Source organism: Mixia osmundae, assembly GCF_000708205.1.
Source record: "Mixia osmundae IAM 14324 unplaced genomic scaffold scaffold_1, whole genome shotgun sequence".
NCBI classification, from domain to species: domain Eukaryota; kingdom Fungi; phylum Basidiomycota; class Mixiomycetes; order Mixiales; family Mixiaceae; genus Mixia; species Mixia osmundae.
The window spans coordinates 47,594-73,196 of record NW_014575563.1 but is presented as its reverse complement, the minus strand read 5'-3'; the positions used below and the strand labels follow the sequence as shown (position 1 = coordinate 73,196).

Sequence of the window (25,603 nt, the reverse complement as noted above, 5' to 3'; positions counted from 1 at the left end):
ACAGAGGCTTCCTGAGAGGTCCTGTGACCCGCATGACACTCCGAGGATGTCATACTTTGCTCAGTACCCTCACAGACGGTCTGCCAACATCGACGACCTGAACTCTCAGCAACATGGCTCGCCTGGCCCAAGCACACAACAGCATTGGATCGCCCAGAGTACAGCAGGCAGCGAGGCCTTGTCAGGTGAGCCAGTCGTCCTCGCTCCCGTCAGACGACGGCGCAGCACGAGACCGCGGACGCACTCGCCTGGCGTTGCCAATGGCGATCCCACGCCAGAGTCTGAGCATCAGCAGGGCGACTCTCCGAGCCCGGAACCCGGCTACATCAGCCTGACACAAGCTCAGCTAGATCAGATACACGCCAGCAGGCGGTCCAGCGCAAGTCAAACTGCCAGGACAGCCCTAGCACGCAAGAATAGCGCCATCTCGTCGTCTGCCACGCCAAGCACGAGCTCGCCTTTCACCTCGTCTCAAGCGCCGACGCCCGCTCTATCGGTTTCGCAGTTGTCGACGACCTCTGCGCGCAACAGGTCACCCCAGCTCGCCAATGGTCAGCTCAATTCAGATCTCAATCGGCTCGCCCTCGCCGGACAGCCTCAGTTTGGCAAACGCACACGACAGCTCTCACCTTCGGCTAGCAAAGCGAGTGGCCAAGACGAGCCTGTCGTTTCTGCCTACACGCAGAATGACGAGCTGGCCAGCGAGTTCGTCAAGCTCACTGCATCCATGGACATGCCCTCGAACAACGTAGAGGTGCGCGCCAACCACACACAGCAAGCGAGGCGCTGATCCAAGCCTGCAGAAACGTAATCCAGGCTTAGGCTTCGTCAACCCAACCCAGACCCCATCTCCCGATCTGCTATCGCCTCGCACAGAATCACGCTCGCCTCGGGCTGCAGGCTCTGCCGCTAGCTCGCCTGCCAGCATGACTGCACCCAACTTGTCTTCAGCACGGGTCCTACCTCAACGCCCCGCCATCTCGCCCCGACTATCCTCTGCGGCTCGCATGAACAGGAAAGGAACAGGTGCCCTTTCACCTGCCAGTTCTCCGGAGAAATCGCCCTCCGCAACGCGGTCACCCTCACCGCCCCCCGCGACCGCACACGCGCCGATCACTGCACCCAGCGCACCGTCGCCAGAGCCGGTCCCTGTCACCAACCAGATCGCAAGCCGTGCCCGTTCGCTGTCTATCCTCGCAGTCTCGCCTCGTCGATCAGCCGAAGTGATCTCACCGTTCAGTGACACGTCCTCGACCGAGCATATGAGCTTCTGTACAGCTGCGGAGTCCAGTGCCAGCGGGACAGCTATACCTAGCATCACAGACATCATCAATCGCCATAAAGCTGCTCTGCTGGACAGCAACGGAAAAGCGCAAAAAGCCTTGCCATTATTGCAGCACTTCCCAAGCAGCACTAACACTCAGCTAGGCTCGGACTCGGCCACTAGCCTCAACGACCACGGGGATACCGTGCCAGACATACTGTGTGCGCTCGACAGCGACCCCTCAAGCAAGGCGAAGGAAGAAGTCGCCCGATTCATTCGATCGTCGCGCCTGACCCGATTGCTTCAGCTCGAGTGCCCTCCTCATCACGGCTTGACGATATCCCTGGCAGATGTTGGCGTCCCCGAAGGACATCCGGTGCTCGTCTTTCTTGGCTTGGGTGCGGTGCGGTACCTCGTCGGGCTGTATGACGAGCTTGCACAGGCGCTTGGCCTTCGGCTGATCTGTGTCGATCGCTGGGGCCTCGGTCGCTCAAGCAATATACCGGTTGCGCAGCGCGGGTTGATACCGTGGACATCTGTCATGGTAGAAGTGCTCGACCGCCTCGACCTCCCTCGCGTAAGCTTGCTCGCTCATTCTGCCGGTGCACCTTACTGCCTCGCCACGAGCGCAGTGCTCGCTCAAACCGATCGACTATCAGGCTCAGTGCACCTGTTGGCTCCTTGGGTTGCTGGTACTCCCGACAGCGCGTACCGATGGCTGAAATACGTCCCCTCAGGCGTCATTCGGACAGCACAGGCGGCAGAATGGCACGTCCAGACGATGAAGTTGGGCAAGCCCCCCGAGATACAAATGAGAGGCATTGGCTATGTCAAGCCATCTAGCTCGCTAGGGGTAGTCACTGCCGAGGCCGAGACTGCCAGTCCAAGAACGAGCGCAGAAGGCCGTAGGCGAAGCTTCCGGAAGTCTTTCAGTTTGAAGAGTCCACCAAGTTCGCCTGCGCCGGACAATGATCTACTCGAGTCGTCGCCGCCTTCGAAGCCTCGAAGGAAGCGCTCTCTGAGCCTTGGCAAAGGGAGCAAAGGGAGATCGATGTCGCGTCGCTCGACCGAGCCAATGCCTGAAATGCCCACCTCCTCGTCGATGAGCTCAATCCAGAGCGGCGTCTCGATGCCCACCCGCCGTACTTCCCACAAGGCTAAACCTGCCGCGCCTATATTCGACACCACCGAAGCTCTCATCAAAGCATCGCACGCTGAGTCACAGGGCAGCAGCAACGACCTGCTTGTATTGCTCGACGAGCGCAGACCGAAAGGCTTCGAGTATGCCGAGCTTGCCTGTCCCGTCAAGATCTGGTACGGCGAGAAGGATGATCGCATACCCGTGTCGAGCATCCAATGGCTCGCTCAGACGTTACCTCGAGTGGACGTGAGCCTTGTGCCTGGAGCGGATCACAATCTCATGACTTCCTACAACGTGCTCGTGGACGCTCTGGAATCCATCGCCAGCGAAGCCGGCCTCACTTGATCATTAATCTTTAATCAGTTTGTCACTATGTACCATGTAATGTTCATTGCACGGTCAGGCAGCGTGAGACAAGCAGATGAGATGCATATGCGCATCAAGGTTGGGCACGACTGTATACAAGGAAAGCGAGGTTTGTTTCTCATTTGCCAAGCTTGACAGGCGCAGGCGGTATCTTGATGTGCTTATGATAGTCCTCGTCATCGTGTCCGATGATACTTTTGCCATGTTGATCGTTGTCGATGCAAGTCCTGATTGAGGAGATCCACGGATCGGCTTGTGACATATCTTCGTCGTCACCCTCGCCACCTCTGAGTAGATCTGCGAGCGTACACCGCCGAGAAGCTTGTATAGTAAGCATGCTCGTCAGTGCCGTGCGCGATTCTCGCGGGATCAGTCGGAAGATGCTGTCTGCCGCGCCGGTGTCCCATGTCGCTTGTGACGAGATTGAGGCAGCCTGTGAGCGAGCCGTGGCCATACGTTCGACGGGCGGCCGCGATGAAGACACGCTCTGAGACGTACTACCACTCGAGAATGATGACTGTGAGGCAGCAGAATGGGCAGCGTCGCGCTCTGGTGCATCTGTAGACGGCGCTTTGCTGTCGAGCAGTCTGGCAGCATTAGAACCCCCCTTTGTTGGCGAGGAATCTGCTCCAGAGACGGATTCGGGCGACGCCGTTCGATCAAGTGTCGTGAAAGCAAGCTCATGCTTGTCTTTGTGACGCTGCTTGTCCGGCAGGCTCTCGTCCTCCGACATCGATGTGCCTTGTCCGGTCGAATAGCCAGAATCGCCGGGCGAGGATGGTGCATGAAAGATGGAAGAAGTCGCAGAGAGCGATGTTCCCGAGCTGCCGCAATTACGAGATTCACCTTGCAGCATGGGCGTCGAGGTACCGCTCTGATTGCCCCGATGATTCAGCGAAGCAGTGCTCAGCGTCCTTTTAGGCGACCAGCGGCCCGCAGTCTTAGGTTCAGCAAGAGGCGCACACAGCTCCGGATGCGAGTTGACGTAGAGACGGTACGAGGCATCGGTACGCGTGTCCGGCAGCTTCCAGGGAAATCTCCGAAGGATCATACACATGAAGATGATGCCGACCGACCAGACATCGACCGCTCTGGGATCGTAGTCTGCCTTGCCCAGCACCTCTGGTGCCAGATAAGGATCGCTTCCGACGATGCCATTGGCCATCGTAGGCAGCTGACCGGGATACCTGAAGACAGTGGCAGTGCCAAAGTCGATAATCTTGACGCAGTTATCAGCCGTCATAACGCAGTTGTCCAACTTGAGATCACGGTGCGAGAGACCCATCTCGTGCAGATAATCGACACCGTCGATGATCTGCCTGAAGACACAGTAAATCTCTGGCCGCGTCATCTTTCCTGACATGACGATTGAGAAGAGGTCAAACTCGGCATATTGCATGACCTCGTAGAATTTGCCGTGGTCGCAGATGATATCGACGGTATGGATGATGTTGCGATGATGAAGCGCAGAGCCTAGAGTGAACTCGGCAGTCACCTTCTTGACGTAGTCTTTCTCAGGCTCGCCTTGCCGCCTCTGCCTGAACTCCTTGACGGCAAACACAGTGTGGTCCTTGGAGCGCCTGATCAGCCGAACCGTTCCGCCAGCGCCACTTCCCAGGACTTTGCCCCATTTGCCGTACTTCTTTTGCAAATGCGCGTGGTCCTCCCCAAAGGGCGGGCTGTGACGTCCCGGCGAATGGTGGGAGGAATGCGAGTCCCTCTGGGTCATCACGAGACTATGACCTCCGTGACCGCGTGAATGCTTGGGCGTCAACGCGGGAGTGGCGTGGCCGGACTTGCTGCCAATTGAGGGCGTATCCGGTGGGGTGGAGGGTGCAGTGTGGGACTGCTTGTCTGTATGATGACCATGGTGGAGATGATTGTTCAGGAATCGACGCAGATCATGGAGCGGACTGTGGTGCTTATTATGATCGGCGTGATGTCCGTTGCCAGCTACTTGAGCGACGCCACCGTGCGCGCTCGAGCTCACCCGCGATGGGTTTGGGCTGTGATTGACAGAGCTCGGATGGACTGGTGTGGCAGTACCAGAGCCAAGTGCACCCTGCGCAGAGGCTTTCCTCGCAGACGGCTTTGCAAAGATAAATTGCGGCGGTGTGGGTGCGTCTGGCGTGCCAGGCGAGCCCGTGTATGCCGGTGGGAGATGCATGTGGTAGTCCTCGCCATGAAGGAGGGAGGAGACCTTCGAGTCTCCCGACACGGACGAGCTCGAGCTCGACATGCCAGCCGAGCGACCCTCGCTGTTGGGCATCTTCGAGAGAGAGTGATGTAAGGTTGCCTCGATGTCGAATATCGACTGGCGGTGCGAGGCTGCGCGATCGAGGTTCGAGCTGCCTCGCATCTCTGGCTTGAGATGATGAGGCTCTGCGTGGTGATGCATGACTTCGTGAGGATGCAGTCTGGAGGTGGCACTTGCGGCTTCAGAAGTCGCATCTGTCGCGGTAGAGGGCACGGGCGTCGCGCTGTCAGCGAGAGAGACGTCTGCCATCTGCTCGTGGATCTGTGGCGCCAGAGGGGCGACCGAATCGATCATTGCGGCTGCCATGGCTGATCTCGTGAAGCAGAGCTCGTTGAGCAAGCGCTTCCTGAGCGATTTCGGTCGGCAGCCGCGGAAATCAAGACTGTGCAAGCAGCGAGCGTGCGACAGAGTCAGATCAGATCTGACTACGCAGCGCAATGCACCCACTGTGAGGATCGCGCAGGGGAGGCGACGGTATAAGCCTGCATAGCGGCGAAGAGTGCGTTTGTCATCAGTCTCTATGCCAGCTGTACGCGAGCGAGCGGGCAGGCAGCAAACGGAGACCAAGGTCAGGCTGACGACAAGAGTAGAGGAGGTCCGAGGCCGGGGAAAGCGTCTCAGGAGGGCTCCTCTGACACGGCTTATCCGGCTGCCCGTCGCTTGGTTGGCTTGGCACCGCAAGGCGCGAAGGAGCGGAGGAGGAGACGGGCAAGCATCAGATCGCTTACCTCGACAGACTATCGAGCGATACGCTCTGACCTCGGGCCGGGCGCTCGTCGCGCGAGACGTCGTCGGGTCTGCCCACACTGTTGATCGTCATCAGCAAACGTGCGCATTCAATCGTTCGACGCACAAGCAAAGGATGACTGGCTCGGCACGGCAAGTCGCTTTCAGATCTGCATGCGCTCGCCAGCAAACGATCAGGCAGGCGGAAAGGCGGTGTAGATGATGGCCTCGCCAGGCGAAGTTCGGCTATGTCGAATCTGAGAAATCCGCTACACAAATGAGTGGGCTGTTCCTGCAAGGGGTTCTCGCTCCCTGTCACTCACCAGGAGATGCTTTGCGGACAAAATCGACTGAATTGCCTCGACGCCCCTACTTCGGCCGCCTCGCTGCGGACGGGCGGGCACGGTCGTTATCTTCGCCCTCTCGCGCCCAACACGGTCCTCGCCGGTTGCGTGCTTCGGCAGCAGACGAGCTTGCAGCAGTGATGCAGCAGCAAAGGCTTAGACAAGTCCTGCCGTCTGATCGACTATCGCCGCAGCAGGAACAACACGCCCCTGACCACTAAGCAGATCCAAGATCGCTCCGCCCTAGCATTTTGCCGAGCCGGCGCTCAATCTCGGCCGAAACGCGGAATTGCAATTGGTCAGCTTGAAGGGAACGCGTGGTCGAATGAAACAGGGCTGGCAGCTGCCGGCCTGTCAAGCTTGCTGCACGTCAAGAGGAGATCAAACAATAGCGTGCATTGCCGTGAATCTAAGCGAGCGTCATAACGACCAACACATGAAGGGGTATCGTCATTAGGAGGAAGAAGCACTGTGCTGCGCCTTGTCTGCCTTGGCAGCAGCTTGGTTGGCGACCTCGCTTGCCTTGCTCGAGGCGGCGTCGATGCTGCGCACATGGGTTGAGCTACTGCTCCATCACATCCCAGGAGCGAGACTCACTGTGGCTGGGCATCCTTCTGGGCCTGGTTGAGAAGCGCTTCACCCTTGGCGTAGGCATCAGATACGCCACCGCCAGTCTTCTGATCGGCAGCCTTGTAGATATCACTGCCAGCCTTGCTCACGGCATCGGTAGCATCCTGCAGGGTCGCCTGTGGCTTGCCATCTGCTTGTGCTTGCTCTGCCTTTTGCTGACCGACAGCGATGTAAGATTGGGCAGTGCCGAGTGCAGAGGCAGCGAGTGACTTGGCTTGGTCGACATACGATTCACCACCTGATTTGCGTGCCTTTGCGTCGTCAGCCGCGGAGGCAGCTTGTTGCTGGCCGTGCGAGAGCGCTTTCTGAGCCTCGCCGAGTGCCTGACCGGCGACATTGCGAGCCTCGTCAATCAGTCCGCCAAGCGTCTGCGTTGTGTTACCGGGCAGCTGGGTGCCGTCAGCTGAGGACTTGGCGTCCTTGGCAGCCCCCTCGGCATCCTTCTGAGCACCGAGAGCGGTCTGCTTGGCGTAGGCAATCGTATCGCTGGCGAGCTTCGATGCACTCTCTAGCAATGAGTTTGCATGGCCCTGCGTAGGCTGTCACCTACGGCATACGCAAAGATGACGTAGAGCCCACCTCTGGATCGGAAGCGATCTTATCAGCCTGCTGTGAGGCAGACTTGACGCCCTGGTCAACCTTCTGGCCGATGGTGTCAATCTTTTGCTGTGCTTCGCCTGATGACATGTCGAGATCTTTCGTTGGGTCTTGGTCTTGCTGGCTGGTTGAGATCTGATGGGGTGCGTATGACTGTGTGTCAGCATCAGCGCACAGTATCGTCAGCAGCTGAGCCAGCTCACCATGTACTGACTTGACTTGTGTCGACGTGATAAATAACTGGCAGACGAATTTGCAAGCCTATTAGCAGCAAACGACGTCATCGACCTTGCGCGCCACGTGCATCGTGCTTCCACGTCGAGCTGACTTCTTCGACGACGTCCGCTCTGCCATGTCGGCTGTCAGCCGTGCGCATAACTCACCATGAGCCTCAGACTCTTCGACGGTCGACTAATGATCGTCTCTTGGTCTGCAGTAGTCCACGGCAGGTCCGTGCGATCGCTCGAATGAGGGTTCCCAAGCTGCGTGACCCACGAGGTTCTGGGCATATATAAGGACGCAGCATTGCCTGCTCGCACAAGTTTCGGATACCGCCGCAGATAGAGACAGTATGATCGCTTTCAAGTCTTCAGCATGCGTGCTCATCGCCCTCGCAAGCGCCGCATTCGCCCAGGATCCGCCCAAAATCGATACGCCAGCCTCTCTTGTGTTCGGTCAGCCAGCCTTGCTCGCTTATGCCGGTGGCGTTGTGGGTCTGCTCTGTCTGCGTGGCAGAGTACTTCTAATCATTCGGTGCAGCCGCCTTGGTTCTTGTCTGTCTTGCCCGGCGGACAGCCTACGGCAGCACCTCTTAGGGTAAGTCAGCCGCGCATAAGTCCAAACAAAGCCTAAACAGGGCCACAGACGTTCCCAAGACAGAACAATACGGCCGACGGCCTCACATGGAATGTGGACCTCCAGCCTGGCACCAACGTCTCGCTACAAGTACGCGACGGCAAGGGCCGTCTTGGTTACTCATCGCCCGTCATCATCCTAGCACAGTAGCCGGAAAGTCTATGTACAGTACCAGTTTTGTCCATGCATTCGGGTCTGCTCTGTCTCCAGCTACGCATGGAGGTCCGAGCGCACGACAATTGCTCTTGGAAGAGCATCCCGCAACGCGCCTTACGATGGGCGCAATGCAATCCTGCGACTGCGCTAGGCCAGAGCAGCACGAAGACGCTGCTTACGAGCCAACGGCAAGGAGCCTGCCTATCGCCGACAGGTTCATGAACAGCTACACGAGACCTGTTGTCACCATTGTGCCGAGCTCGGCAGAACGGATCACATGCCTGGATCGCAGGCCACTGGGCCCCTTTGAGTCCCGACCTTGGGCGTCCACAATAGTCAAAGACCGCCTCGACAGGTAATGCACGATAGTGGTCGATACAGAGATGCTGAAGGTGCGCTTCACGACAGAATGTCATGCTCTTGACAACAACAGGCAGGAATCAGTCTAGAGTTGCAAGGCCGCCAAGGCAGACCACATGAGGATAGGACAGGTCAGGTTGTCGTTCTGGCTAGATGTTGCTTCGAACAATGCAGTCAAGCAGGTTGCGAGCAGATACTTGAGCGTGGAAAACGGTGGCGAAAGTCCGATGAGCTTGAGCAACTCGGCAGCGGAAACGGTCGAAGCGACGAATGCGAATGAGCCGATCAGAGTTTTGCTCGAACCAGGCCACCTGACCGTGCCAACACGTCTACCGATGATCGAAGCAAGCGCGTCACCAACCCCGAGTACGAGGACGCCCGTGAACAGCTTGATCCCGACAGTGTCCAGCCAGACACCTGATGCACAGCCAGTGAGTAGGTAGAAATGGCTGACGACGACAGGGCCGGAATCTTTACTGTCAATAAACTCATTGAAGAAGACGTGGATTGGTGCACCAATCGGGTAAAGCGCAAAGTAGCGAGCATATTCGGCAAAAGTGAACACTGCGAATGCAAACGAAAATGCCAGGGATGTGAATGACGTCTGCGCTTAGCATTAGAACCATAGCGTCAGCTCAAAAAAATCACACGCACGTCAAGGGCGATCGCAGGCACGAACAGCAGGACGGCCAGCGCGTGAAAAAACTTGCGTCGCAAGTCGAGGCTGACATGAATGCGCCGTTCTTCACGCGCAGACTCAACGTTGCTCTTGCTGCTCGCCTTGCCGTCAGCCGAGCCCATCCGGCCCATTGTCACCTTCCGAGCTCGGACAAGACGGGTCTGCCACCCGCCGATGGCGGCGGTGATCACAGCAAGCCAGTAGAATACGAGTACGAGGCGTCGCCATCTTCGCCAGCCCGTGATCTCGCCGGCATGCATACCCTTGATGCCATCGCCGCCAAAGATGGTATATCGCAATGCCCACTCCCACGCGTACGTGATTCCGCCACCGAAAACCCAGCCTGTCCAGCCGGCGAGCGGACCGAGGACGATGAGGATCAAGCATCCAAAGACAGCAAGTGCTAGCAATCTGCGACTTCGCTCACGCCTTTCTGGCCACTATGGGTTTCCATTAGTATTGACCATAGACGCTACTGGAGCTCTACCTTCAGACGGTGAGCTGGCTTTTGAGCCACATGGCGCGACATGATGAGCAACGGCGAGAGGATAAAGCCGCTGAGGAATGCGCCAGGGATGAGCACGTGTTGGAATGCAGTGATGGCGGTCGGATCTCGGAAAGTTGCAGGTATGCTTGGTCGATCGAGGAAGTGCCATCTGGCCACACTCAGTCGCCAGAACTCAAGGCATAGCGAGACGCCAGAACTAGAAACGATGGAAAGCTCGCCAAGGGTGAAACCACGCCTTGCCAGCCGAGATATCGTATAGAGTGACATCTGGTAGAGAAACGCGCAAAAAAACGTCTCTGTCGGTGAGTTGTACATCAATCCTGCAAAAGAGGCATCAGCGAACTGTACAAAGACACGGCGCAGCACGCGCCATGACCAGAGCGTCTCGCTACCACAAGAGCGAGACTGATGAGTGCGCCAACGCCGGCAGAAACAACGACTGCGCCAAAGAACCGCTTGGTATTGTTCCGAGGCAGCAGGCTGACCTTGAGAATCGTTCTTGCGAGGAAGACATGTAAGACGAGTATGTACGAATTGATGGTGATCATTAGCATGAGCGCGGCTCTGGCTTGCAGTTGCAATTCGTGCAGTTCACTTGCGCTGGTCACAGTGACGTTCTGAGTGCCTGCGACACTCCACTGGTCGACGAGGGCGCGAATATTACGCAGCGGTGTCTCGCCGCGATAGCATGCGTCCGCGAACACAGCCGTTGCGACCATAGGCGGCAAGAGGGCGCCAACTGCAAAGCCATCATCCGCAGCGCTTGCATCTCGGTAGCCTCGCTCGTCAGTGAAGGGCACCATCAGGTATGTCACAGGGGCGGTCCGGCGCAAGATGGCGATGAAGGGAACGATTGCGACCAGCAGGATGATTGGTCCAAACGAGACCGGCACGGCAAGGGGGGCGCTGAGCGCGCTGGCATTGGCTTGCCGGAGCACAAGAGCAAAGACAAGAGCAAGCACGCACACTTCCGGCACGAGAGGCCAGCGAACGGGTATGCGCCAGCCTTTGCCTTTTCGGGCGCCATCCGTCATGCTGCTCTTTGCCGAGGCAGTATCGCTGTATGCGGTGCCCGTATCCGAGCTGGCCTGATTCGAGCCTCTCCGACGGGGCAGCAGCGCATTGACAGAGAGGAAGCCATTTGCGACGTTCTTGGGCTGCTCAGAGGACATCCAGCCATGCTCGAAGGCAACAGGCAGATGAGCCGACGGCAGCTGAGAGACTCTCTTGTTGAGCTGATCCCACGCAGCCGCACCGAAATGAGGCACGCCGTTGGTGGACTTGAGCTGGCGCTTTTTCAATACTTCGCCTGCTCTGGACGCTTCGCCAGCAGCCATGGGCTCGCCCTCATGGGACAGATCATCGTCCTCGTCGCCTAGGCTGGCGTCGCTCTCCTCATCCTGCTGCGAGGAGAGCTCCCGGTCACCGGCCTCTGAGTTTGAGCCAAAGTAGCGGCCCCTGCGGTTGGACGGCGACTCGAGCAAGCTCTCTGAAATCTGATTGACCGTCTGAGCTCGCTTGGAGGCGCTACGAGTTAGCCGGCTGCTAGGCAGACTCTCTACAGGCGTGATCTTGAGACTTCGCTTCATCGAGTCCGTCCGCCGCCTGGGCGTAGTGCTAGCTTGTCCACCTCCTCTGCCGTTCGCCTTGGACGGCGTTGTGGCATCGCGAGGAGGCGGACTGGGTGAGGACCGGGTGGAGAGTGACACGGTAGCTATCGTGGGGCAGGAGAGTGTCTACCGACGAGCTTGCCTAGCGCTGCTGATGCTCTGCATGCCTCACGACAAGCTCAGGCCACAGACGCTAGCTCGAGGCCTCAGCGCGCTTGGCAGAGACGCGCTTGGTCTTTCGAGCGAGCGAACATGGCAATTCAAGCTCATTTTCATCATCGACTCTTCATGATCAGAAACGAACTGCACACTCGCGGACACATACTCAGACTTCGAGACCATGCGGACGGACACCGAACCTGACGGAGGGACCTCAGCCAAGCCTTGCGGGAGACGACCGGGCTCACCTGAAGCGACCGATTTGGCGGCCATGCTCGACATGGGGGATCCTCAAGATCCCAATGTGTTGCGCAAGTCGAAGCGATCTGGGCCTCAGAGTATCGACATGGGCCTTTTGCAGGCTTAAGCCGTCAGGGACAGGATCAACGGTGGGCAGATGAAGGCTGATGTGGCAAGTAAGTTCGAGCAAGTTGCTAGTCGCATAAGGCTGTCCGGGATCGAAAGCCGGCCTCTGCTCGTCTCGTACGAACGGGTTCGGATAAGGCGGCGGCAAATGCTGTCTGTAGAAGTCGGTGGGAGCGGGCATTGGCTCGATCTGATCACGTGGTGGCTCGTAGACGCCCAGAGAAGCATTGGTGAGCACGACGACTGCGCCGAGACGCGTACGTGCGGCCGCGAGGTATCTGAGAGCTTGGGAGAACGCACGCGCTTCTGCCTTGAGCGGACGCCGCGCTGTGGCTGGTCCCGTCTCGCTGCGAGATTCTCGCGAAGCTCGAGAAGCACATTCGTTGGTGTATCGATCTTGCCAATAGCATGACGAGATCGAATCGACGATGATCATTGCGATCTCCTCATTCGGTCGCTCCCGCTCAGCGTAGCTAGGCAAGCCAGCAAGGCCGGCGGCAAGCTCAATGGTGTCGCGCGTCTCAAAGATGTAAACGCGTGCCATGGCGAGCTCGAGCATTGCCTCTGTGGCGTCAGACGAGGCCCTGGCGTTGTAGAGGGTAGGTATGAGATCGCAATGTGCATCTATGCGTCGCTTGAGGTGCGCGCGAACCATCTCCTTGAGACGCAAGGCAGACCAGCGCTTGTCGACGTCAAAGACGGCGACTGATCTGTTCCTGCCGCCCAAAGTGATGGTGTCTACCCTGGGCGGTCGAGTGCTCGCGGGATTGGCAAGCGAAACCGCCCAGGTGAATGGCAAGATTGTAGTCAGAGCAAGGAAATAGGTCAGCTGGGTCTTGCCGGAGCCTGCTGGCCCTTGCAGCTCGATGACATCGCCCCTGTTGAGGCTGGAGGACTCGCTCGAGTGAGGGTGGTGTTCGAAGATGAGTCGGTCGAGCGCAGAGATGTTGCTCGACCCCGGCGGATCAGCATAAAAGCGTACAGTCCCTAGAAAGTCGAGGGCGGTCTCGCAGGCGATGCCAGTCAGCAAGCTCTCGCTCGCGGCCGACATTGACGCAATGGTCAGTGCATCCTGTTGCAAGGCTGCGTCGCTGGCGGCCGTGTGGCCCGGGAAAACAAAGTCACAACTCAACTCGACGGTCGCCCAACGTGCGTGCAGTCTGGCTCCCAGCTAGACATCGATCATGATCGGGTCGGATCTCAGCAGACGCCTCAAGCGACTCTGCCGGCAATATGCTGCACAAGTACCCACCGCCCTCACACGGCTCGAGCTGCCCTCTCCGCGCGAGCTGTCAGATGAGCTTGTGCAGCAGTGGCTTGTCGACCACTTGATCAATTCGCCCACTCCCCGCTCTCACGCTGAGCACACAGAGACCTCGAGCTGGTCCAGAGCTTTCTGGAAGCGTATCGTCGCCGACATCGAGCTTGGTCTCTCACTAGCTGGCCCGGACCAGCAGCCAGAGGCGCGTCTCCAACGACGGCAGCCCAGTCTGTTTGCTGAGCCTTGTCCGGCTTGATAGTGCGAAATCCACGAGGAGATCCTCTTCATCCTCGTCCGTCATCTGCAGACTCAGCTAGCCTCGACATGCTTGAGACGCTACTACTACGGCTCGCTCGATCCTGACCCTGCCTGTTGGCCAAGCGTCACGCTTTTGGAGGACTCACGCATCATCAGTCAAGGTACCACCGGACTGCGCAGCTGGCAGGCCAGGCTAGTGACTTGCGATCTATCTGCATCTTTGCCTGACCAGCTTCTCGAGCACAGTATACGCCTAGCGAATCATCTCCTTGCCATGCCATATCTGCTGGGTCGCGCGACCGTCATCGAACTGGGTAGCGGCACAGGTCTCCTGGCTTGCTTGTGCGCACAGCTCAAAAATCAAGATCCTAGTCTCGGCGAAAGCCCACTGATCGTAACTGATCTGGACGAGCAAGTCCTGCTACGACTGCAAGCCAATGTAGACTTGAGTCAGAGCCGAGCCTGTACCGCTGCTCTCGCTGATCGGGATGGTTAGATGACGTCGCATCGAATGTGTGCATTCAGAAGCTGGACTGGTGCCAACCGGAGCTGCCACGGATACTGCCGAACGCGCCAAAGCGACTCCTCATACTAGGCGCTGACATCGTTAGTAGATCTGACATGTGCGGGCCGGGCCATTGATCTGATGCATCCGACCAGGTATATGACCCCGCGCTTTGTCGACCGCTGGCCAAGTGTATCCATCAGCTACTCAGTCTCTCCAGTGTTGAGTCAGGCCAGGCGCTCATTGCTTCAACTGTGCGCAACCCACAAACACTGCAAACCTTTCGCGACGCTCTTAGTGCGTGCCGGCTAGAAGTCCACGAACGAACATATCATCAGCCTGGAAGCGACGCGGAGATTGTTGGAGCATGCGATGAAGAGCAGATTGGGGGAGCAAAGTCTATAATGCTCGAAATTGTTGCCAGACAACAGCATTATGCAGTGCAATCTACATGACCGCGCACATCGAGTCACTAGACTCTGACGGCGATCTCAGCCGCGCTGACCAACGCTGACGAGGTTCCTGCGCACGATCTGTCTCGTCTCTGTCGCGTTGTCTGTCGTCGAGCATCGCCCATTGCCAGAACGAATGAACGATAACCCTCCTGTCGTCAAGCTCATCTGTGAGACTTGCAGCAGGCTCGCCATAATGGAGCGCATCGTAGCGCCATGAATCTGCTTGACCTCGTCTCGGTCTCACCGAGCCCAGCATGGCTGGCGGCAATGCGTCGCGGGTGATCGCGCGGCAGTCAGTGACATTGATCTCGCTGGCTCGCGTCCCACGAGCTCTCATCGTCTCGACGAATTTGCGTAGCGACACGTCACTGATGCCCGGACAGTTGTCAAGCTCGATGATTCTGAGGTGTAGGCATCGGCTGATGAGGTTCAACGTGGCTTCATCGCTCATGTTGACGGCGGACGACAGCACGAGATGCTCGAGCAATCGACCTGCACCCTCTCGGGTCCGCATTTTCGTCGATGGCGTCAAGGCGTGCAAGACAGCCGGACTGATCTCCGCCGCGTCCTCGAGATCCAACTTGCGTAGTTGCGGAAGGGTCGAGAGAAGAGGGATCAAAGCATCGTCGGTGATTGCTCGGTGCAAGCCGGCTAGCTCGAGAATCTGCAGCTCAGGCACAGCAAGAATGAGATGAGCGAGCGAGACGGCCGTCAGCGAGGAGCAGTGTGACAGCGAGAGCGAGCGCAATGCTGTCCGTCTGCGCCAACCCATAGTCGCCAGATTCTGTCTTCCAAGAAGCTTAGCCGTCACTTGCGCTTTGTCAAAGGGCGAATCATCATCTGCTTTGACGAAGGCAGCGATGCCACTATCGGTCAATGCTCGCGACCGGCTGACATCCAGAACCTCCAGCAGTGGGAAAAGACTCGATAGGCGACCAAATACGTGATCATTCATCAGCCGCAGGCGAGATGCCTTGAGGACGGTCAAAGGTGCGCTGAGCTCGGGTCGTGCAAGTCTAAGTAACGCAGATGCCTCAAGGTTGGGACATCTACCCACGTCAAGGTGCCTGAGCGCTCTCACCGTACCGGCCAGAATCTCAAGCGTCGAGTTGACGACAGAAGCCAGACCAGGCATTTTGAGCGTGTCGAGCTCGGGCGAGCGAGCTAGCAGATAATGCAGGCAGAGGGTGCTGATCGTGTGACATCCGGTTAGATTGATCGATGTGAGCTGGTTCTGTACGAGACCCGACGGACTCGTGGTCAGACAGGCATCGCAGATCTGCCGCATCGCATGCGCAGACAGATTGGCAAATCCAGATAAGTCCGCAGAACGCGCAAAAGAGCCGCAGTGGGCTGCTATACGTACGACGCCTTGCTCATTGATGTTCTCGCTGCCAATGCTGGCAAAATCGAGCGATTGCCAGAGCTGTCCGTCAAAAGCGATGTCCATCCACGATCGTGATACCTGTGATGGGCCCTCTCAGTATGTCATCGAACAATTTCAAAGTTAGACACACCCGTGAGAGCAAGACGAGCTGTCGCATTGCTCCTGCATGGCCGTGCCAACGATGCTTACGCGGCAGGTGTCTCTCGTCGGCAACTGTGGCCACGAGTGAACCGAAGATGAGTAGCTTGATCTCACGAGGCAGGAGCAGATCGAACAGATTCGGGTTTGGCGCCTGGATGTGTGTGCGCGCGTAGGTGCTAAGGACGGGTGACGAGGCGCTCCTGCTCCGTCCTGACTGGGCTATGTGACGAGTAGCATTGTCAATCTGGCGACTGGGCGAGGGTGAATTGGAGCGTGACTGCCTGCGGGACAGCGACGGACTAGCCAAGGGGGACGAAACCCTGCTAGCATGGGACGAGAAGCGAACCGAGGTAAGTGCTCGCTGGAAGGCCGGCCGCTTGATGCGCTCGTACGAGTCCGCTGTAGCAGTGGTCGTGCGCGTGCTTGGCTCGGGACTTGAGGTCGACTGCGTTCTGCTCGCCACGGAATTGCTGCGTGTCGAGCCAGCGATGCCTGGCCAGTTGAGCGCGCGGTCAAGTCTGCGGCGCTGCACCGGCACGTCGCTGCTGTCCAGACTGAGGGTAGACGAATGTGCTGAAGAGATGACGAGATCGAAGCGTGATATGGGCACCGATGCCATGGATGATGCGGATGACGAGGACGAGCCCGGACGTGGCGGTAAAGAGAGACCGGTGCTCGCGCTCTTGCTCGACGATCGCAGAGACTTTGATTTGATCTTTTTCAATACTTTGTGGGCCAAGGAGGTCTTCGAGCGTCGGCTTGTCACACTTTCTTGCGACAGATTGGCACGGGCATGCGAGAATGGGTCCGCGGGCTGGTCTGCCGAGAGAGGCGATGTCTCGAACTCCTCTAAGCTTGCCCTGAGCTGTTGCAATCCACTCGAGCCCTCTGACTGGCTCTGCTCGATCGACCGGCGAGCAAAGTCCAGAGGGAGGTCAGACGATGATTGCGTGACAGCCGGCGAAGCAGCGGGATGCTCCTCCAGGGCGTCGAGTGCATCGAGCATAGTCATCATTGTCGAAAGACCAGACAGCGTTCGCCGGCGCTGTTTGCCCCAGACCTTATCGGACATGCCTGATGATGGAGAGGTGTAGGACGAAGCAGGCGTACTGACGAAACTGGAAGCGGCCGTGTCGATGCTCGTCTGGCGCTCGCGCCAGGACGAATCAAAAAGGGGTGAAGCGCCCGGCAGGTCGCCGTTTGAGGGACTGTCGGACGATATGCTGGTCGAAGTAACTGACGAGAGCGTGTAGGAGCGGTCTCTGGCGGTGGGGATGCCGTGGGAAATCTGATTCTCTGGCCAGAGCCATGCGGGCGATGTATGACTCGAGGCCTCGCAGGACATGCCGAGGCCATAGGTAGGACTGATGGTGGGTGCCACTGCTCTCGCCTTACCTTTTGGTAGACTCATCGTGGCACTAGAGGCACTGTCAGCCCTGATAAGGTTGCCAGTGGGCACGCCATCTGATTGGGTGTCGAAATGTTCGAGCATGCCGGCGGGCAAGCAGGCGTCTGCTGCTGTCCACGCTTGCTCTTTGCTGACGATCTGCTGTCTGCCAGTTCAGAGCCAGTCTATCTTGCTTTGTCCAGCGATTAGTTCGAAGAAGAGGCCAGTCAGCGAACAGGGCTAACCTCTCGAGCTGGCGTATGACTTTCGAAGGCAAGTGGGTACGTACTATACCTGCAGCCAAGCCTGTCCGGTCGATGATGACGATGCAATGCGCTGAGCGATAGACTATGTGCGGGCAACGGCCTCTGGGCGGGCGAGCTTCGGAATTGCCTATGAATCCGCTGAATGACTGCCTGATTTGAGATTCGCACTGTGAGGAGTGCTGCTGACGATCCAATAGGTCCGGCTGAGTCGGTCTTGCGAGACTGCTGGGAGCTCGTCGAGGCGCAGCTCAGGCTGTTCGAGCACGTCGACGTCGACCGCGCTCGAGCAAAGCAAAGCGAAGCAAAGCAGAGACCGCTGCTGCCCCAGACCTGCAGCTCGGCTGGCCGACGCCCACGGAGCGATGGCCAGCTCAAGTCATAGCTGGACGGAGGCGCTAGCAGCACACCCTGTCTTCGATCCAGTCACCAGCACCGTGAGCTCCGCGCAAGCCGACGTTCCCATAGAACTAGCGACTCCACGCTCGTCAGCAAAGTCCCCATTTCCTGCCAGTCCTGGTCTGAGTCCGATCGGTTCACCGTCTGGCTCTGGCTCCGGTCTCCCGTCATGGACACGCTCAGCAAGTCATAGAGGCCCCTCCCAGGCAGCAGCAGTGACGCCGGACGCGAGCAGGCAAGGCCATCGACAGAGGATGGCCATCATCAGAGACTCGGAGCTTCTCGTGGCAGTAGGCAATCAGCTCCGGCTGACCAGTCTCAGCGAGATCAAATCGCACGCGTCCTCGTCCAGACCGCCCTCCCCTTGCAAAAGATCGTCGTACAAGGTACGCCTGACCTGCAGCACCTTGCCTCACCTCGAGAAGTTCACACGTCCGGCAGACACTGACGAGCGACCTGCTGACCTTTGAAATCGACGTTCTTGTGCCCAGTCCCAACGGTCGACTGCTCGCCGTCGTGGGCGAGAGCCAACTCGTCGTGCTCGTCCTCCCTCGCCTCGGCTGGGCTTCACGGGTGTCCGCGGACATACCCTGTCGTGCAGTGCCAGTGGGAGCCTATCATCATGGTCCGCAAGGCTCTGCGCGCATTGCGAGAGCTATCTGGCACCCCTGGGGCGACAATCAGTCGACAATGCTCGTACTCACTGCAGACGCTATTCTGCGAGAATATGATCTCTCTCGGGACCATCAGGACCCCGTACAGACGCTCGATTTCTCATCAGCGACCCTGACGCCATCGAAGAACCGTCGTGGACGGCCAGACGGGCGATTCTCTGGCGAGGAGCCGGAAGCCTACATTGCTGTCTCTCTCGCCCTGGGCGCACATGATGCGCAGGACTGGTCACCTCTAACACTTTACTGCCTGATGCAGAACGGGGACATCTATGCTGTAGCCCCCTATCTGCCACAGCGAGCTCAAATACCGCTCCGCTACCTCGCAGATCTCAGTGCGCACGTCACCGCTCAGATGAGGACCGCGGAAACGCCACAGAAGCGGGCCACGATGCAAGCTCAGTCCAGCTATGTACGTTCGCTTGAGAAGCAATCTCAAGCTACCTCTGTCTCGACGCTGAGTTCTACTCGGGATGAGCCAACGGTCCAGCTTCATCCGCCAGAAGATCTGCCGAGACGCCACATGACTCGACAGGGACCGTTCCTGCTGCAGCCAGAGCCCCTCGAGCTCTCGGTGCATTCTGAAGACTCTTCGATAGATTGTTTTGCGTGCGACTTTCTGTTTGCCCGCCATTCGCTTGCAGCGCCCAAACAGACAGCGCATCCGGTCTCGCTCGGAGTCTTTGTCATCGTCTTCACCGATGGTAAGATTGACGTTTGCATCGAGACCGAACCCATACAGGCGAGTTGGAGCATCCCACAGGACACCGATCTGCCAGCTCTGACAGTGTACGAGACCATCAAAGTCGAGACCGTGCCGGTAAAGGGCAACCACTCGATCGCGAGTCTTACTCGTGATCCACTTTATGACGACACCATCTACGTGCAACATTCGTTGGGCGCTCATTGCTTGGTCCTCGGCACGTGGATCCGGCCGCTCATGCTCGCAATGGCCGGTGAAGCTTCGGAAGTAGCAAAGACAATCAGGCAAGACACACCGACCGATGTCGTCTGTATCTTGCGCACATCGGCGAGCAGCGCCCAGTACGTCCATGCACTATGCGCCAAGGCCCATACTTATAGCCAGAGCAGTGAGATGGAACTCGACGCACTCTTGCTAATCAACGATGTCTATCTGGGCTACAGCCTGCTCATGATGACGCGTGCATTACAATGCGTTGCACTCGAGCTCTCAATCCGATTGGCTGCAGAGATGGGCTATGCAGATGAGTTGCCGCCGCTGACAGACGGTACTCACGAGCCTGGCGCCTATATCTCCCTCGTCGCGAAACCGACCTTCAGGCCGCCCGAGCTGCTCAGTGCTGCTCGTGGTCTACCAAGCTCGACACGTATGATCGTTCCACCCAGTCAGAAAGGCAGGGATCTTCAGATCACACCAGAAACGCTACAATTCCTTGGCAAGGCGGTCGAGCAACTACGACGGGAGATCCGAGACCTCGTCGCAGCCGCCAATGTCGTGCAAGCTCGTCTGGAGTTGCAGATGCGCGAGCTGTCCCGACAACTGTCCAAGCTTGAGCAAGCAAGACAGCGAATGCTCCCTAGCACGACACGATCTGCCAATGCTGAGGAGAGGTTGTCTCGGTGCGCCAAAGTACAAGCAGACATAATGGAGCGCGCCGATCGCATGCTCCAGCGGCTGATGGATCACCATCAGCCAATGATCTCGACGTACGAGCGACAGTGGTTTCAGGAGCTTGATCGGCTCGAGCGCGAGATCTCGATCGATGGTACAGGCTCTGGTCGCTCTCTTGTTGACCGTGTCGCCAAGGTCTGTCGTATGCGGTCGCTGCGCCCGTTCGCTGAAACCTTTGCACAGCTTGAAACCCAAGTCGCAGTCGTGCGATCCCAGCTCACCCATGTCGACGGCAGACAAAAGCAGAGCGAGTATCTCGCCGAAGATCAGAAGCGCGAGATCTACAGCCAGCTTGCAACGAACAGTGAAATACTCGACCAGGTACAGCTCAAAGCGAGCAAGCTGTCTGCGAAGCTCACGACAAGCTGAGACGCTCGTGACTGTTGAATCATCGGCTGCACGTTTTGCGAGCATCTCTGTGGTCAGACCGAGCAGGGTATTTTGCCCATGAGGGACGATAGTTCGGATGATCATCGATTGACATTGACTTCGCGCTGCTTCGCGCTCCGCTGACGTCGTTGACGCGCTGGTGCCGAAGCTGAAGCGCTGACTCAGAGTGCGCGCACATCCATCTCATGGTAACTCGTCCACACGCTCTCACGCTGCCTGATCTGCAGCAAGAGGACTTGGTCGTCGTATCGCTCTGCCTCCTTGCCTTTGTCATCTTGCTCTGGCGACGGTCGACAGCTCCGCGCACCACTCCAGCGGCAGATACCATAGACGGGCACGATGCGATCGTCCGACAGCTCTACAATGACAGAGTCACCATCGCGCGCCTTCGAGGTGAGACACGGAGAGCTTGTCCGCCGTCTCACTGATAGCACATGGGCAGTCTATCCCATCAAGAGCTGCCGTGGCTTTGACGTCGAACGCGAGTGGCCATTCACGGAGCAAGGCCTCGAGGTCAGTCCCGCCTTTGCAAGCGCTCGATCGTATGCCAAACGAAAGATCAGTATGATCGCAATTGGATGATTGTCGATCTGGAGAAGAATAAGCAGCTATCAGCAAGGGACGACCGCGGCATCAAGGTCAGCACGCGCTTTGCCGCCAACGGCGCACGGTCGTTGATGTGATGGACTTCAGCTTGTTCGTGTCATGCCGCTGATCGTACCAGATGCACAATCGCCGTTCGGTGGAGAATTGAAGATCACCTTTCTTGACGCAGCAGATGCAGAGTCATTCAGGCAAGCTAAGCATTCCATACCTTGCACAAAGTCAGAGCGTGCATTGCAGTGTACCTTTGCGACCAACCGACGAGACCTTAGCTCAGTGGAATATGTCAGTCTAGCGATACAGCTCGTGATGTCTGTTGATGAACTCCACAGATTGGAAGGCTTCGATCTCTGGGGCGACAGCTGCGAGGGCGTGATTGTCCAGAGCTTAGCTCAGATGACCGATCTAAACGCGAAGTCGCCGTCGGAGCTGCTATCTGCGTTCGTCGGCAGGCCGGTCAAATTAGTCATGAAGACTGCAAAATTGCGTCGTATGGCTGCTGACATTCCACTGGACCCGAACAGTCTGGAATATCCAGGCGGAGGCGTTGTGCGCTACCCAGACTTCGCTCCATTCTTGATATGCTCGACCGCTTCTATTGCCGATTCGGAAGCCCATGTGCACGCGCATGCCGCCAAGGGCAGCGAGTGGGCCGCCCCTCAATCTAAGAGACTCCTTGTCGAGCGCTTTCGTCCCAACGTCATCGTACAAGGTGTCTCTGTACCGTGGGGAGAAGTATGCACCCTGGACATCGCTCGTGTCCCGCGCTAACGCTGCAGCAGGATCACTGGCTCGAATCGACCATAGGCGATCAAGGCCGGTTCTATACGCCATTGCGATGTCCGCGATGCATGGTGCGATGAGCGTCTGCGCCTGCCTTGTCTCGCTGACTCATGCCAGTTTCCCAATGTCGACGTCGAATCGGGCATCCGTGTCTGTCTCATCGTCTTTGCACGAAGCTGTGCTGACCTTTCCGAATGCACAGGATAAACAGATGCCCAACAACGCGATGGTCTGCTCTGTACCTGGCCTTATGATCACCGCTAAACCCGCGCGGCAGAGGAAATATCGCATCGTTGAGGCAGCCAGCAAAGGGACCTATTGCTTCGGGTGCGCTTGCTTTCGCAACCTCAAAATGGCTTCATAAGCTTGCACGACAGGATGTACATGATTCCTGCCCGCGCTGCAGGCATACTGAGGTTGGGAGACGAAGTCAAGGTTACACGAGCGAAATGGAATCCGGAATATCAGAAAGAGTAGACACGCACGCATGTCCACCGCACAGGCGGCTCACGCCTCGTAAGATATTGTAATTGACAGACAGCAATGTCACTGTAGTGCGCTTCTGCTTCAACTCCCACCCTTCTATGTACGCTGTCCGACTCTGCGTAGCTTGGCGAAAGCACGCTTCTTGTAGCCCCCACCGCGAGCAGCCTTTTTCTCCATCGCTTCCTTTACGCTCGCGTCGAGCTCGTCTTCGTCGAGTTGACCACCAAAGCCATACCAGAAGACAGTAGCCATGCCGACAAGAGCAGCTAAGATCGTACCGGCCAGAGCCCAACGACCCTTAGCGTGGAAACCGGGGATCTGAGTGTAAGGGCCGACAGTGAGGCCGGTGAAGTCACTTGTAGAGTTCCAACCAGCCGCGTTGCCGGAGCTTGGGATGCCTTGTACTGCACACTGTTCGGAAATGAAGCTGGGTGGGCCTGGAAGAGATTGTAGCAAAGGTACGGAGTTGATAAAGGTTACAGCGAGACCGGCGGAAAGATGCCAATCCTGCCCGGCTCCGTCAGCCTCTGGACTCCGCGCTTAAGCTGAGCATACGATGTGACAATGAAAGAAGGAGACACCAGGGTTATCAGCCCGGAAGCGAACGACAGCAAGTCCCCCGGAGGGGATTTGAACAGTATCACGGCGAATGGGGTTGGCCTGATTCTCTACCAGAGGCGGATTGATCAACGGATCATCGCTGGTCACATCCTGACTCTTCCTAATGATCTGGAATTCTATGTGCGCAAGGATTCAGCTTTGATGGTGCAGGCATACTGAGTGACACTAACTGTATCCATGCAGATGAAAAGGGTGCTTGCCCGCATCCCAATTGAAGATCTGCAGCTCGATGTTTTGTAGGTGATCGAGTATATAAGGATTCGTTTGACCGTAGACCACCGGATTGGCGGCATCATCACCCATAGTGAGAGCAGTGAAGATTGAAGGCACAATAGGCTGGTCATAAGTAATGTTCTGGCCTTCTGTGTTCATAAACATAGCTCTATTGACGCCGGTGTCCATCGTGTCGAACCAAACGTTGAGTGGGATCTGCCGGTCAGCCGGCGCAGATGCTTCTATGATGAGAGGAACAAGAGCAACGTCATCAAAGTCATGATATTCTGGAATCATCTCGACATCGGCCAGAGGGAAGCTCGAATCGTACACGACAGAGGACGTATAGTCTGCGCTGACGTGTCAATTGCCTCGCGATGATGACGAGACGGCTTACTGAGCGCCAGGTCGTCAGGAACGGTGTCGAACATGTCAGAATCAAAATCTGTCAAGAAGTCAATCCCACTAACTCGCAAGAGTCTTTGAACGTACTAAATTGGATCGGCCAATTTTGGGTAGTATCGTTGAGAGCTTTTACAAGGATTGAATACCTCTGTGCGACTGTGATGGTGATCAAATCGGTCTCATACGGCTCAACATCAGTCTGCTGGACTTCAGCAACATGCACAATACGTTCAGGCCAAGCTTACGCCATCTACTTCGATGACGGTCATGGTGTGGCCCATCAGGCGGAAATAGAACATAGCGAACGCTCTGAGAATTGCGTCAGCGGTTGTCCGGAGCTTCCAGGAGGTTGATGCCTACCCTGTGTTGATGAGACGCAGTCGGTACGTCTTGCCGGCTTGAAAGGGCAGTGTCGCGTTCTCGTTGAAACCGGGCAGATATCGACCATTTTGACTGAAGTACATCAGAGCCGAATCTAATATACGACATGAGTGCGTGGTCATGCGCAATCGCCGATGAACCCACTTGGCACAGGCTCTGCACCGGTTGGATTCGCGACGTTGATGAATTGATCAAGAAGGACAGAGTGCTCGTCGTGATACCAGTCGGACATGACGACTGTGAACTCCTCATCGTATACGTAGGGTTCAGGCTTGTTGTGTATGATGAAAGGAGCTCGTAAGCCATCGACATATTGCCCCTTGTTGTGGGAATGCTAGCGCGTTCATGATCAGCCTGTCTCGCTGCTTCAGAGGCAGAGTCTGCGCGCACCTGCCAGTATGTGCCCCATTGATCAGATACCGGCACCTCGTAGGTGAATGAATAGCCAGGCGGGATACCACTGTTTGATAGCGCGTCAAAGGCAAGCACAGAAACAGTTGGCTATGGCTGACCATTGCGTGACTCCGACGGCACCATCATACCACAGAGATGCGTTGAAGTAGATGCCGTGATGATGCAAAGAGACAGGCTGATCTATGCCGTTGTACTGTGACGCGGAAAAGTCCATAAGCTGCAGGGCTGCAGCGATGCGAGAAGCTCACCGCATGCACAAGCAGGCTGTCATTGCGATTGACTTCAACAGGGGGAGGAGGCCATGTCCCATTGACACCGATCACTCGACGCTCGTAGAGACCGTCTGGGTTAGCTTGTGTATACGTGATATTGACCCTGCTCGCAGAATTGAGCGCCAAGCCCTGCTGTAAAGACATCTCCGGACTGACCAGTACTCGACGAGCGCTGCTCGCGCGAGACTAGCGCTCAAGAGAAGCGCGACCGATCGCACTGCTTCAACAGGTAAGAATCGTTCGCCAAGAGAGGCCGAGGACTGACTTGTGATGGATAGCGGAGGAGCGATGGATAAGATCAAAGATCAGATGTGATTGTGGCCTTATACAGTAAACGTCTCAACCGCGGGCCGGGAAAGACCGCGAGCGCTCGGAATGCACGAAAGCAAGAAGCGGTCGTGATTGTTGCACCTCGTTGCCTGCTCAGATGAGTGCATGCAGGAGGAGCCTGTCCAGGCGAGTGCATGTAGAGGATCGACTTGAACGCAGAAAAACGCTGTATTGGAACAACAGCTGTTACAAAGCTTACGCGCCGCCACGAAGACGGAGCACCAAGTGGAGGGTAGACTCCTTCTGGATGTTGTAGTCGCTCAAAGTCCGGCCATCCTCGAGTTGCTTGCCGGCAAAGATGAGGCG

At 57.3% G+C, this 25,603-nt stretch overlaps 11 protein-coding genes across 11 annotated transcripts; 5 read left to right on the top strand and 6 right to left on the bottom strand.

Moving 5' to 3' along the window:
* Positions 1-46: 46 nt before the first annotated feature.
* On the top strand, positions 47-2,750 carry L969DRAFT_42674 (uncharacterized protein; the record flags this gene model as incomplete). The annotated part of the gene is made up of 2 exons (XM_014714996.1): positions 47-754; positions 804-2,750. The coding sequence occupies 2 exons, from the start codon at positions 47-49 to the stop codon at positions 2,748-2,750; spliced, it is 2,655 nt and encodes an 884-aa protein (XP_014570482.1).
* A 139-nt stretch (positions 2,751-2,889) lies between these two features.
* On the bottom strand, positions 2,890-5,277 carry L969DRAFT_44096 (uncharacterized protein; the record flags this gene model as incomplete). The annotated part of the gene is made up of 1 exon (XM_014714995.1): positions 2,890-5,277. One exon carries the CDS (start codon positions 5,275-5,277, stop codon positions 2,890-2,892), a length of 2,388 nt encoding a protein of 795 aa, XP_014570481.1.
* A 41-nt stretch (positions 5,278-5,318) lies between these two features.
* On the bottom strand, positions 5,319-6,652 carry L969DRAFT_43987 (uncharacterized protein; the record flags this gene model as incomplete). The annotated part of the gene is made up of 7 exons (XM_014714994.1): positions 5,319-5,410; positions 5,476-5,510; positions 5,757-5,834; positions 5,882-6,000; positions 6,078-6,226; positions 6,305-6,341; positions 6,431-6,652. 7 exons carry the CDS (start codon positions 6,650-6,652, stop codon positions 5,319-5,321), a joined length of 732 nt encoding a protein of 243 aa, XP_014570480.1.
* Positions 6,653-6,691: 39 nt separating this feature from the next.
* On the bottom strand, positions 6,692-7,834 carry L969DRAFT_42749 (uncharacterized protein; the record flags this gene model as incomplete). Its single annotated transcript, XM_014714993.1, has 4 exons — positions 6,692-7,258; positions 7,308-7,478; positions 7,529-7,543; positions 7,709-7,834. 4 exons carry the CDS (start codon positions 7,832-7,834, stop codon positions 6,692-6,694), a joined length of 879 nt encoding a protein of 292 aa, XP_014570479.1.
* Positions 7,835-7,896: 62 nt separating this feature from the next.
* Positions 7,897-8,330, top strand: L969DRAFT_43826 (uncharacterized protein; the record flags this gene model as incomplete). The annotated part of the gene is made up of 3 exons (XM_014714992.1): positions 7,897-8,034; positions 8,085-8,141; positions 8,190-8,330. The coding sequence occupies 3 exons, from the start codon at positions 7,897-7,899 to the stop codon at positions 8,328-8,330; spliced, it is 336 nt and encodes a 111-aa protein (XP_014570478.1).
* A 134-nt stretch (positions 8,331-8,464) lies between these two features.
* Positions 8,465-8,760, top strand: L969DRAFT_91297 (uncharacterized protein; the record flags this gene model as incomplete). Its single annotated transcript, XM_014714991.1, has 2 exons — positions 8,465-8,691; positions 8,745-8,760. The coding sequence occupies 2 exons, from the start codon at positions 8,465-8,467 to the stop codon at positions 8,758-8,760; spliced, it is 243 nt and encodes an 80-aa protein (XP_014570477.1).
* Positions 8,761-8,781: 21 nt separating this feature from the next.
* Positions 8,782-13,069, bottom strand: L969DRAFT_91296 (uncharacterized protein; the record flags this gene model as incomplete). Its single annotated transcript, XM_014714990.1, has 6 exons — positions 8,782-9,300; positions 9,351-9,815; positions 9,863-10,203; positions 10,254-11,597; positions 11,833-11,852; positions 11,901-13,069. The coding sequence occupies 6 exons, from the start codon at positions 13,067-13,069 to the stop codon at positions 8,782-8,784; spliced, it is 3,858 nt and encodes a 1,285-aa protein (XP_014570476.1).
* A 133-nt stretch (positions 13,070-13,202) lies between these two features.
* Positions 13,203-14,497, top strand: L969DRAFT_91295 (uncharacterized protein; the record flags this gene model as incomplete). Its single annotated transcript, XM_014714989.1, has 5 exons — positions 13,203-13,481; positions 13,539-13,729; positions 13,784-13,986; positions 14,034-14,143; positions 14,198-14,497. 5 exons carry the CDS (start codon positions 13,203-13,205, stop codon positions 14,495-14,497), a joined length of 1,083 nt encoding a protein of 360 aa, XP_014570475.1.
* Positions 14,013-17,742, bottom strand: L969DRAFT_83653 (uncharacterized protein). The gene is made up of 4 exons (XM_014714988.1): positions 17,658-17,742; positions 16,015-17,601; positions 14,198-15,962; positions 14,013-14,143 (listed from the first exon to the last, which is right to left on the bottom strand). The coding sequence occupies exons 2-3, from the start codon at positions 17,515-17,517 to the stop codon at positions 14,490-14,492; spliced, it is 2,976 nt and encodes a 991-aa protein (XP_014570474.1). The 5' UTR covers positions 17,518-17,601; positions 17,658-17,742; the 3' UTR covers positions 14,013-14,143; positions 14,198-14,489.
* A 298-nt stretch (positions 17,743-18,040) lies between these two features.
* L969DRAFT_91293 (uncharacterized protein) lies at positions 18,041-22,652 on the top strand (the record flags this gene model as incomplete). Its single annotated transcript, XM_014714987.1, has 15 exons — positions 18,041-18,460; positions 18,516-19,789; positions 19,838-20,534; positions 20,583-20,743; positions 20,944-21,182; positions 21,232-21,302; positions 21,353-21,427; positions 21,483-21,583; positions 21,633-21,677; positions 21,725-22,127; positions 22,175-22,246; positions 22,293-22,325; positions 22,378-22,404; positions 22,453-22,502; positions 22,553-22,652. 15 exons carry the CDS (start codon positions 18,041-18,043, stop codon positions 22,650-22,652), a joined length of 3,768 nt encoding a protein of 1,255 aa, XP_014570473.1.
* A 105-nt stretch (positions 22,653-22,757) lies between these two features.
* Positions 22,758-25,433, bottom strand: L969DRAFT_91292 (uncharacterized protein; the record flags this gene model as incomplete). The annotated part of the gene is made up of 13 exons (XM_014714986.1): positions 22,758-23,168; positions 23,217-23,398; positions 23,453-23,845; positions 23,893-23,940; positions 23,988-24,099; positions 24,146-24,209; positions 24,261-24,375; positions 24,426-24,615; positions 24,672-24,741; positions 24,794-24,888; positions 24,944-25,070; positions 25,124-25,184; positions 25,379-25,433. 13 exons carry the CDS (start codon positions 25,431-25,433, stop codon positions 22,758-22,760), a joined length of 1,923 nt encoding a protein of 640 aa, XP_014570472.1.
* Positions 25,434-25,603: the final 170 nt, after the last annotated feature.